This window comes from Simochromis diagramma, unplaced genomic scaffold (genome assembly GCF_900408965.1).
Source record: "Simochromis diagramma unplaced genomic scaffold, fSimDia1.1 OVJJ01000321.1, whole genome shotgun sequence".
Classification (NCBI taxonomy): domain Eukaryota; kingdom Metazoa; phylum Chordata; class Actinopteri; order Cichliformes; family Cichlidae; genus Simochromis; species Simochromis diagramma.
This window is the reverse complement of record NW_024386772.1, coordinates 5029093-5041593: the sequence shown is the minus strand read 5'-3', so window position 1 is coordinate 5041593 and position 12501 is coordinate 5029093. Positions and strand designations below refer to the sequence as shown.

Genomic DNA, 12501 nt, shown 5'->3' with positions numbered 1-12501 from the left:
GGCCAGTTAGCTCAGTTGGTTAGAGCGTGGTGCTAATAACGCCAAGGTCGTGGGTTCGATCCCCGTACGGGCCACAAGCTGTTTTGGGAGGGGAAAGCTCAAACCCCTGAGCAAGGTACCGTCCCTACACGCTGCTTCAGTGAATGAATGCAGAGTGTAAGTATATAGGAAAAAACAAGACTGAGTGAATCTGAGACCATTTCAAAAATAAAAGGGGATTGTTTAAGAATACATTTATAAATAAAGGTTAGCCACTGTGGCTACAAGTGTACAAAAATGGTGATTACACCCACGGATGTATTTTTCTGTGATTGGGTGAAGACCAAACAGTAGCATCTAGGGCACAAAATTGCCAACAAATCTCATTTCTTGGAAAAGAAAGTCAATCCACATATACAGTCCCAATCAAAAGTTTAAGACCACTTGAAAAATGGCAAAAATCATATTTTGCATGGTTGGATCTTAACAAGGTTCTAAGTCGAGATTCAACATGCAACAAGAAGAAATGGGAGTGAGACAAAATATTTCTGTGAGCATGCAATTTATTGAAAACAATGCTTAAACTGAAAGAGGCTGTTTTACAGCTGATCAAAAGTTTAGGACCACACCTCCAAAACACCCCGTAACCCCCCCCAAAAGAGAAATCAAAGGTCCAAACATGAACTCAGTAATGAGTAGTTCCACCCTTATTGTTGATCACTTCAAAAATTTGTTGTGGCATGCTTGGCATGCCTCGAAGGGCATCTATTGTCTGGAACTGTTGTCCATTTTTGTAAACTTTCCTTGCCATCTTTCCCCAATGGTTCTCAATTGGATTTAGATCAGGGGAACATGCAGGATGGTCCAAAAGACTGATGCTATTCTCCTGGGAGAAGTCCCTTGTCCTGCGGACACTGTGCACAATAGCATTGGCTCTTTGAAAAACCCTGTCCACATAGACGAGGACCCTCAGTCATGAGCAGTGTTGGGCAAGTTACTTTGAAAAAAAATCAGACAAAAAAACATAAAATCAGAGTAGAAAAAGTATTTTTTTTTACTGTAACAACCACAAACATGTTTAATGAATCATATTTCATAACTTTAAATGCAAATATAAATTGTCAATTTTAAAATCCTATGCACAAGTTTTGCAAACAACAAAGTTATTTGCAGCCATTTACCTTTTACCTTGATTTTTTTAATAACCATTTCAAACTATTTACAGAACAATCAGCTGTTCTGCATTCAATAAGATGCCACACAAATTATTTGTGCCACTCCAAAAAAAATTATTTCTGTCCACTATAAAGGAGAACATCACAGGCTGATACCTGCAGGTCTGACAGCAGCAGGTGTATCACTCCTGTTTCTACCTGGAGACAGCAGTCGCCTCATTGTTCTGACACACAACACAAAACTATCCACAACTCTACACACTAACTACACAAGAAAACACATTAACTACACACTCCAAACATGCTAAACGACACAAATCTCTCACATCTCAAAACTCGCTCTCTCTCTCTTTCTGCTGTCTCTCTCTCTGTCTCTCTGTCTCTCTGTATATATATCTATATATCTATATATCTATATATCTATATATATATAGATATATATATAGATATATATATATATATATGTTAAAATTTCTAACTGTAGAGGAGGAAAAAAAAGTGGTCCTTCGAGACAACTGTATAATTAATCTTTTATGTAACTAATCTATTTAATAATCAAGCATCAAAATATTTACAGTTTTGTCTGAATGCTTAAACCCTAACTGTGATTCCTGTAGCACAATCTCTAAAACTATTCAGACTTATAGCAAAACCACTCACTGAGTTTGCAAAACTAAAAGCACAAAAACTGCTTTGCTCTCAGTTTGCAATTTTGTAACACACACTTTGCAAAACTGTAGGCACAATTCACTGCACAACACTCAATTACCAAATTTCCAACACACTCCTAGCAAAAGTATACACATGTATGGGTATCATTAACACTAATTTGCCAACTGTCTGGCACGCTTTCACATGTGAAAACTTTTTTAGATAATTAGTTCACTTTGCAATCAGCCTAAGCACTATAATCCAGGTAAGCTGTGTGTGCGGAGTACAATGGAGGGAGCAGAAAGAGTGAGAAGTAGAGGAGGCCGAGGAAGAGGACGTGGAGGTGAAGAAGTAGGATGAAGAGGACGACAAGGACAAGGAGGAGCAAGAGGAAGATGAGGAGGGGGGGAGAGGAAGATGAGGAGGGGGGAGAGGAAGATGAGGAGGGGGGAGAGGAAGGGTAGGAAGAATAAGAAATGGAATTGCTGATGACATCAGAGCTACAATAGTGGACCATGTAATCAACCGTGGAATGACCCTGAGGGTAGCTGGCCAACGGGTCCAGCCTAACTCGAGCCGCTACACTGTAGCAAGCACCATAAGGACATCTTGAAATGAGAATCGGTTAGTACAGTCACTTCGCACAAAGATTTGTAGCACTGCCATATGCCAATGAGAAACACACCAATACCATTGATGTAAAAATACTGAAATTGTTACAGAATTGCTAGATGACCAGATGCTGGGGGCAGAGGAAGCATGTTCACTGCAGACCAAGTAACCCATATAGTCATTATGGCGATTGCAAATTATCCTATACTTGGAAATAAACACTTGTGTTTGTTTTGATGTGTTTGAATAAACACCAGTACTTGAAGTTTGGATCCCTCTATGCTTATGGATCTATGACAGAAGTATGAGCTCAAACTGACATAGCCTACCTTGTGCACAGAGAAAGCAAAAGCCAGATATGTTTTGTATTCATACCATCAGTGTGCAGTTGGCGCATTGTGTGCTTAGTAGATGATGGCTTGTGTGTACTGTTTGATACGGAAACACCATTTTTACGAAGGTGTGAAGAGTTAATCTAGCTGTGTTTGCTTTTGCAAGAGAACTACAATGTTTTGATGATTGGGTGACAGGTTTTCTTATTTGTGTGAAGAGTTTTGCAAAATTAGCCAATAGTTACAAAAAATGTGCTTAAGCAATCAGAAAAAACTGTAAGTCGTAGAACGGCCAAAAGTTATTCACAGTTAAGGGTGTGACTGTGACGGTTGGTGCTTTCAGTGAGAGTTGGGTACGGTTTTGTCTTGTTCAGCATTCAGTTATAGTAATGCTCAGCGAACTCCGCCGTTTTCTTTCACACAGGGATTCAGACAAGATGAAACCCTATGAAAATACGAGATGGAGAAAATGAGGTTCATCCTGTTCAGTAGTGGAAGTCATTAATCACTAACCCAATTAGGAGAGGAGCTAACTTAATAAATCACTTTGCACAGCTCGCAGTGAAAAGAATTGTCCAAAAAACCCAAACTTGGTTATGCGTTTGTGGCTTTTGTCAATGCTACGCAAACACCTGACTTTATTTGCACACACTGCACATCATAAAGCTTCTGCTCATTAACTCAAAGTTTCTTTCCAGCACAGTTCACAGTCCAGGACCAGCTTCGCTTGTCCACTTGTGTGTCAGCAATACAGGATGAGTGCTCCACCTCTCTTGTGGCTGAGGCCAAAACTACACCCAACCACTGCACTCTTTTAAATTGCATAAAACGGAAAATATGTAAAGCGTGGGTGGACTTCATGATTATATGTGAGCACAGTGTCATCATTGGAATGTTTTTATAGTCACTACTTGAAGACCAAGTGACATCCTTTGTCTGTGAAAGACAGAAAATTCTGTTCTTTGACTCGTAACTTGGTGCTTGCTGGGTCCACTGAAATTGAAAATTTTCTATCCTACAATCTCTCTCTCTCTCTCTCCCCCCCCTCTGCTTTTGTCCAGTTTTCCTCTTCAGTACAAATGAACTTTACTACTACTCACATATTTAAGCAGCATTAATTCTCAATGCACTAAAAGATACTCTTAGTATTCGGATGTTCAAGTATTTGGTATCAAGACTGGTTGCGACAAGCCAAAGTTTTTCTCACATAGGTAAAAACCAATAGGAAGGTATGAACGTGCATAAAAGGAAGGACATACACGTTGCTCATTATTGTCTTAATAACTGGATTTGTTTTGATAAAACATGCTTAATTTGGCCTCCAGCTGGGTTACAAAAACATCAAAATTATATGGCCAAAAATTGAGATGAGTCATTTTTGATCACCAGATGCAGATACTACCTGCTCTTCCAATTTGTAGTAAATAGGTCATTTGGTGCGAGGATGAAGGGAGTCTTAAACTGCTATTTGCGATGTTTAAATGCTCACTGTAGTATAATTTGTGGTTATTGTGCAGTTAAATTAAGTTTCCCTTGGTCAGGTTTTGACTAAAAGAAGAAGAGATAAATAAATTACATACAATTAAATACATAAATAAATAACACTGTGTTGCCGGGAATGTCAAGTGTTGCTGCCCTCAACTAACGCCTTTTACCATGCAGCAAGCCCTCTTCATCAAGATTATATTATAATTGTGACCTTGCCGGCTGACATAATGTTTCCTTTTGCCGACCAGCAATAAGACTGAAACGTGATACATGCAAAAAGAATGTATCCTACCAAAGGCCTTGTAAACATATATCAGTTACAGCACTAATAGAGTTCACATTCAGAGGGCATTTTTCTATTTATGGCTGTTTCCTCTGCGTGTTGTAGAACATCTATGTTACACTGTTAGAACAGTGATGACAGCATCAACAACAAGGTTGAAACAAGCTAATTATTAACATTTATTTAACATGTGCAGGAATGGCAGGACCCGTGGTAATTACTTGCACTTCTGTAGTGGCTCTACTGACACTGTAGTGATTAAAGGTTGTAAATCCTGGCTCGAGCACGATCATCATAGGAATGCAATATCAAAGACGCTAGTATTGATGGAGAAGAGCGCTGTCAAAGTCGTGAGAAGGGGGTTAGATAGAGATGATACAGGGGTGATCTTAAAGGAGGATGTAGGAAGTGGGAAAATTGATGTGTCCCGAGATCAATAACGAAGAGCATTCGGATCTCAACAGTGTAACTGAATCGCCTTGTGGCTGCTGCTGCTGTTTCAGGGACATCAGCCTCTGTGTCCCCTGAGCTGATGATCAGTGTGAAAAATGTAGAAATGCTAGTGTCAGGGAGATTGTAGAAGAAAAGGTTGGGAGAGGTTTGAAGCAGATAAAGCTGTCCAATTTTTGGTGACTCCAACTGGTTCGTTGCCACGTTTTCTTGGATCAATATCCATCAACACTGGTTTTCCTTAAATGTAAAGGCTAAGTACCTCAATGGGCATCAAACACAATTACAATCCTTAGACGTGCATTAGTGGTTTTGGAGTGGTCTCGCCAAATTTAGTATGATCTTGACAAAAAAAAAAAGATGAAGCAGATGGCACTTAATGGGATTAATGTGATCTAAACTTCAATAAACCTCAACGTGTCTGGCAGGTTTCCAAACAAGTGTTTCAAAATGCACTATTTCAAAATGCAGTCAAAGTCTGAAACTGCCAAATGCTGCACTAGAAAATGAGTCATGATTTAAAGAGACTTTTCAGCTTGGTAGATAAAATTCAGGACTAGACATCAAAAACACATTTATAGTCTAAACCCCTTTCAGGAGGCTCCTCTTCAAGTACGCACAGCACTAAATTGTGCCGTAGCATCAGCAACACACGAAACCAGAATTCAGTGAAAATCAATCCTTTTCACAGTGCACTTCTCGCTGTGAAGTGGGAGGAAGAAAAACCTCATCTTTCAGTCTTAAGCTCAAGATCATCACACAAGACTGAGCTGCTGCTGATGTGGCTCAGCTGAGTCGCCCTCTTGTGGTGCATGGCGACAATGCACCTTGAAGTCCATCATAGGACTATACTTTTTTTTTTTTTTTTTGCAAAAGATTCACAACACATTCAAAATAATAATGACAATAAAAAGATAAAGAAGTAAAATAAAACCACTATTGAATATAAAAGAAGGAATAGCTGCAGTGATTTTGTGGACTTGTTTTTCTGTTGACCTAATTTTAGAGGTAAGTTTGGAGACTACTGGAATCCGTGGTGCTCTTTCTTTCTGTTTCCAATATCGTGCCTCCTTCCTTCACCTTTAGAAACATTAGAAACACACTTTAGCATAATGCAATCCAGCTCAACAATGCCACAAGCTACAGCGAAGTCTTTGGCACACCAGCAGCCACTCCACCACAAAAAACACGATTAATTGAAGAACCAAACGCTACATTAGCATAAATATGTAGACACTCACGAATAACTGTCATTACTCGTAAACTGGCTGATACTCGGTGGTCGACTTAGCCCAGGTGTTAGAAAGAGGGTTTCCCCAAACCTCTCACTTGAGTCTTTCGTATAAGATATAAAGATACAGTATCATTAATTTTAGTAACGTGCGCGATGATATTAGATCAAAGGCAGGATAAAAGTGGCATGAAAGTGTTACTGTGGGGCCAAAAGAATGTAGACAGATGTGTCCACATACTTTTGGGTATATAGCAATAACAACAAAGACGTGTGTGGGGATTATTACTGAATGTGCAAAACATTAATGTCGGTCTTTAATAATAAATATGAATCATTTTCATTATTTGATATTTTTCAGCTAGTGAGACCTCACGTGAGACTAAAACGAGAGAGAGAGAGAGCGCGCGAGAGAGAGTGCGTGTGTGTGTGAGAGAGAGGGAGAGGAGCAGGTTGCACTGCAGGAGCATCAGGAGTAATAAAGTGGAGGGTGGACGTGGCCCTCTCCTCTTTTCGCCTGCCTCCTCCGCAGTGCACTTGCAGTACTCCGGACAGGACGGTCTCCTGCACCTCCTCCTCCGCCTCGTCTTCACTCTGTGTGCTGGTGCGTTAGTGTGTAAGTAGTGGCGCTGCTGAGGAGGTGCACCTACACTTGCAACTGACTCCGGTCCAGAGGTCCCGGACAGACGCGCGATGGTGCGGACTGATTGATAAAATCCGTGCCGCTGGAATTAAAATGAGCACTTCTGCTGAGCGGCTCTCCTCATACACATAGCTCTGCTTTCTCTGCACAACATCTCTTTTATGTGACTCCGGCTGACGAATCAGGATGACTTCTACCTTCTCGCTGGTCATTTCATGCGCTTTGGTAAGTAGTCTGTGCAGTAAGTGACTGCAGCAGTACCCTGCTTCTTTAATGCTGTCATTCTTTAAATGGAAGTTTCAGTGACCCGATGGACTTTTTCATTTCACTTTTTCATTTTTTTTAAGGATTTCCTTTCACTGTGACGTCTCAATAATGATTCCCTCAGTAACATGCCATCTGGAGCTGAAATTGTTTCCCACTTTGCAAATCTGTGCTGTTGCTGCTCCTGTTGGGACTTTCGTGGTGACTTTTTCTTGACCATTGTGTGGCATTTATAATCCGTTTTGAGAAATTTCTGTCATATCTTTGTAAATATGTATTTTATTGCTGTTGTGAGGCAAGCAGTAAGTCGTTTATCTGGTTAAACATGACACGCGGGTGCTGCATGTAGCTACATGTAAACTCATTTGATTATGACTTTGTGGACAGACCAGTTGATGTTCAGCTGTGCGCGCACCCACCTACCCACCCACCCACACACGCACGCACGCACGCAAGCACGCACACACGTTCCCCTAAATGCGCACTTGTACCTCCCTTTTGGTTTTCACGCATGGGAGAAAAAGTTCAGAAGCACTGCTGGAATTATGTTTATGGAAAATATCTTCGATATCTTCTTCACCCTGGGTCACATGCAGACACCAGAAGCTTCTGGTGGATGCTTTGACCTAGAGTTTAATACCTGTAATGAGTTTATAATAATGTTTTGTCAAAATGTTTACTTTTTAGGGTATTTTGGCCATATTTGGGGTGTTAAATGAAAACCAGAGAAAGATGCTTGAATGTTCATGCAAAAATGTGGATTTTTTTCTTTTTTTTGTTTTTGCTTAAAATCATATCATTCTTAAAATTAAAGTACTGATTATAGGAAAAAGGTTGATTATAGGAGATGGTGGTAATAAAGCCAGAAGCAGAGGTCACATCCTCCCAGCACTCTGTTAAGTGCACAGCAGCTGGTCTTATTGGGCTGTGTGGCTCAGTCATCATGTGAACAGCCCTGGATGTGAGCGGACACTCTGTTATGACAGCTGGTTTAAAGAGTGGTGACGGTCGGATGCACTTTGGTAGAATTAAATTTAGAAATAAACTCTCAAATTGACCATGAAATTGAAGTGGGAGCAAACCAAGCATATCATAGCTGTGTCACTGTACATTTTTATTAATATGTGTATGCATATTCCTGCTGCCCATTTCACTGTATTTGTCATTAATCTGTGTTTTAGCTGAGTGAAATTCCTGTGAGACGTAAAAGGAAGGGGAGAGCAGTTAGAGACATGAATCCATCCCCTGTAAGAAGGAATGTCTTTTATGGTTTTGGGATCCACCCAAGTTTCATTTTTGCAGACTCAAAGTCTGATAATGTACTCTTACAGATGCAGAAATTTGTGCAAAAACGTTGAGATAACAGGCTGTAAAGTCAGGAAAAATGATTAGGAAGAGGAATGCACCTTGAGAGCAAAAAGTGGAGTGACAGATAGGGGGAAATATTGAGCAAGAGAAGTGGGAATGAGAGAAAGAGAGAGAGCGTTGCTAGCTGCTCAGTACATCTGTTTCTGAATGAAAGCAGGAACAGTAGAGAAGGAGGGGGGGGGGGCAAGGAAGGATGACAGAGAGAAAGACAGAAAAAAGACTGAATTGATGTCTCAGCAAATGTGAATTAAGTGGAAATGAGCTTTTGCTCGTTACATAATAAAAGCCACAGGACATGAAAGTGACTCAGTATAACGCTTTTCTTTGTTCTCCAACGTCTGGGTATGAATTCTTTTCATTTCGCATTGTTGTACACACACCAGCGGAACAAGCCTCAGTTCTTTTGCGAGTAAAGCTGCATGGAATTTATATCAGAGAGGACTGAGGGAAATGCAACACAGAGGAGGTGATAATGGGGGAGGATGGGGCATTACCAGACAGGATATTAGTGACAAATAATTTGTGCATGCATGAAAGAAACACCATAAAAAGCATTTAGAGTGCAGAGACCACATGATTAAATGTGGTGCTTAAATATGCAAAGAAACAAGACTTTAGAATTAATTCATGACCTCAGCTGCTGACTCACACGAGTGAACTTTTTTTTTTTTTTTTAATCTGGGGCCTATCTCCCATTTATTGTTAAAAGTCTCCACAATGTAAACTTTCACCTTCAAACTTAATAAAAAAATGAACCTCCATCATGTAGACCAATTTGAGTAAAGGATGGATTTACACATGCATGTTATGGTTGAGGGAGGTTAGTGAGAGGAAATGCACTTTTACAATTTATAAAGTCCTCACAAGTGTAGAAATACAAGTGCTTGTGCGCATGTGCCAGAGGAGATCGGAAGCAGAGGCTGACATTCACAACAACTTTCACCTTTAGACAGTAATTAGGACAGGCATGTGTATAATGTCGTGCACCCATGATTTTATGCTTACTGCCCTGGCTGGAGCATGTCATAAGTTTACTATTAGAGCTGATGTGCCTTTAGGGGAGCTATTAGGACAGTTTAGACGACTGCCTTGTTTAAAGTGTGTCTAATGTAGGCGGAGACAACATGATTTATGATGAATCCCAATGGCAGTTAGAGTTAAGGAACAGGTTGGACACCTGGCAGTAATTTTCATCAATTTGCTTTGCCTTGCACGCCACAGCGGTCCTGCGCAGCACGTTTGTCTATGTGTGAAAGTTTGCTCTCCGATTTACTGTGCCGGTGTCCCGGTGTGCCAGGTGGCAGCGGTGCTGGCCTCCAAGACGGAGCGGGCTGTGCTTCTCTCCTGCGAATCTCGCCAGTTCACCAGGAATGGAGAATGCTGCATTGAGTGTCCACCTGGAGAGGGAGTGTTGAAGAAATGCGGCGTTACTCAGACCGTCTGCACTCAGTGTTTGGACAGTGAGTATTGTATTACTGTTATTATTATGGTGCATGCAATTAAAAATGAATAGAGTAATCAAATCAAAGTTACAAAGCAAGTTTCTCTGATGTTGGTTAATATATCATTATTTGGTGAAATGTTTGTTTTTTGCTTTAGGTTAAATCCTAGAATAGATGTGGAGAGTGAGGCTGCATATCCACTAATTAACAGTTTGTTAACATTTACAGCTTTCAACTTGATTAAATACTGTGCAAACGCTCTACCAATGGCTTGCTATTATTTATGGCTGCAAAACACACAAGAACCAAGGGGATTTTTTTTCTCATTTACATGAGCCAAAAGCATTTTTTTTCCTAACTGTAAAAATAGATTTTTTTTCATTTCCACTAGGAAAACACTTTTTTTTTTACTGATCAATAGGCAACAATGCATAAACCAAGCAAGTTTCAAAATATTGTATTAAAAGATAACACTTTTGAAACCATTTTGTGATATTTACGGAATTTTGTGTTGCTTTTCCTATTTGTGGCCCTGAAACGTTCCGCCTAAACAAAGCTCAACAACAATGAGTCTTACCGCAACCAAAGTACAACCACAAACCACACAAAGAGTTTTCATATAAGTGCAGAGTGGTTCTAATAAAGCAGGTCGAACATGTTTTTTTTTTTTTATCACGGGCATTAAGCAACCAACTCTTAAATCTTTGCATTATAGAACTTTAGGATGCAAAAAACTTGACTCTACTTCTTGTAAGGCTAATGTAAGAGGATTAAAATAAATCCAGAAACAAATCAAACACAGTATATACACATATAAACTCACACACAGCTGCAAAACTGAATGTGATTACCAACATAGACACATGTGATCAACACAAACTTTTAACAATTGCATCATCTTTATTTACACATGCCATTTATATTTGGGGGTCTCAAGATCCAAACTAAAAACAAAGATTTTCAAAGCCAGAAATACTATTATTGAACAATTTGTATAAACTGTATGATCTGTCTCTATCAAGTTACCCCCAAATAATGCAGGAGTTCATCAGTTTGATGCTTGTAAGTGGGTCCAAATGTGTTCATTTAAAGCTCGGCTGAGGCTGTAAACCATTAGGGGCTTGCTCTATGCTTTCCCAGAGTTGGGAAAGGTTCCAACTTCACAACAACACAAAGAAGAAAATAAGATTTTTGCATTTTGTCGTAGCAGTTCTCTTGTTCTGTAGCTCTGTCAGCATGCAAAGTAAAGGTCTCGAGTGTCACTGCGTAGTTCAACAAAAGCTGCAGAACTGTTTAACACTGACTTGTGGCGTGAATCCATTAAGGCAACATGTGCTGAAAAATCCTTTCATAAACAAGAAGTGCTGAGCAAAAGTCTTTTAACATCAAAATCGTCCCATGTGCTAAACAGAACCCTCCAAAATATCAACTGGATGCCATTACGAGGGAGATGATTAAATTGTGGAGGAATGATTACGGACTGGCAGGAATACTTTTTATCCACAGAGAATTCAAGTCTTGGACTTGTGAATTTGTTTGCATAACAAATTGCAAATCTCTGAGCCACATTATGTTATTTAAGCATCTCAAGTCGGTCTAATTTCAATCCTTTGAAGTTTTTTTGCCTTGGGTATCTCAAGAGCTGCAGTTGTTGGTGCAAGAACAGGGAGCCAGTTTTCTACATGTAGAGCAAAACAGTGCCACAGGCTGAAAAAACCCCGGGTAAGATACAATGAGTCAATTTCATATAAACCTACTGTGTCAAAGCAAAGGAAGAGGCATGAATTTGACAAAAATGGGCTGATGTGCAAAAGTAAAAGTGAAAATTTTTATGATTTTCCATCAGCGCTGTTGAAAATCCAGATTAAGAATTAATATTATAAATATTAGTTAACATTGAAAAACGCATCTGATAACTTGGAATGACTAAGTGGTGTCTGGAGTCTGAGGATAAGCGCGCTGCTATTTCATGGGCGTCTGGACTTTATCACTGCTTTGACGTCACGAGGACTTCGTCTTGCACACCATATTCCTTTTCATATTGCTACAGCAAACAGTGGCAGATGATGTGTAGATGCTAAACCGCAGCTCTACTTTCCTATAATGTGGGCTGGCTCTCTTGACTGTATTTCTGAATAGACGTTGTTTCATTCTCTCCCTCATCCCCAACTCCTCTACACCAGTTCTTGTCGTGTCTCCCTTCATCTCCTGTTCTCACTTTTCTCAGCCAGCATGCCGCCCCCCTCTCCCCTCCCCCTTCCTGTTGCTATGACTCATCGTCTGTATTAGCGGATAAAATGGTATTAGAGAGCCAGGCACCAAAGGGCACGATCTGCTCATTTATCATGCATACTGTTACATCAGTGCATCTTTACCAATTTGATCCAGCTAATTAAACCATATTGAAAAGCCTATTGTGCCTCTAACAGCGAACAATTATCTTGCTTTGCAATACAGGAACAGTATTCACCACTGATAAACACTCAACAATTAACCTCAAATACCCAGGAGGTTAAATTCAATTTCCGGTGCAAATGCATTTTTATACTTTTCTGCATTGTTTTTGTTTCAGCAATTTAAATA

At 39.9% G+C, this 12501-nt stretch overlaps 1 protein-coding gene and 1 non-coding gene across 2 annotated transcripts in view; both read left to right on the top strand.

The window, feature by feature from the left end:
• trnai-aau lies at positions 1 to 74 on the top strand. Its single transcript has one exon. It is a non-coding gene; the product is annotated as a tRNA-Ile (tRNA).
• A 6569-nt stretch (positions 75 to 6643) lies between these two features.
• ngfra (nerve growth factor receptor a (TNFR superfamily, member 16)) overlaps positions 6644 to 12501 on the top strand; it is a 28128-nt gene continuing 22270 nt past the window's right edge. Inside the window, exons 1-2 of the mRNA XM_040044412.1 lie at positions 6644 to 7069; positions 9774 to 9936. Of these exons, the coding sequence (XP_039900346.1) occupies positions 7031 to 7069; positions 9774 to 9936 (202 nt within the window). The 5' untranslated portion in view covers positions 6644 to 7030. The remainder of the gene's footprint in view (positions 7070 to 9773; positions 9937 to 12501) is intronic.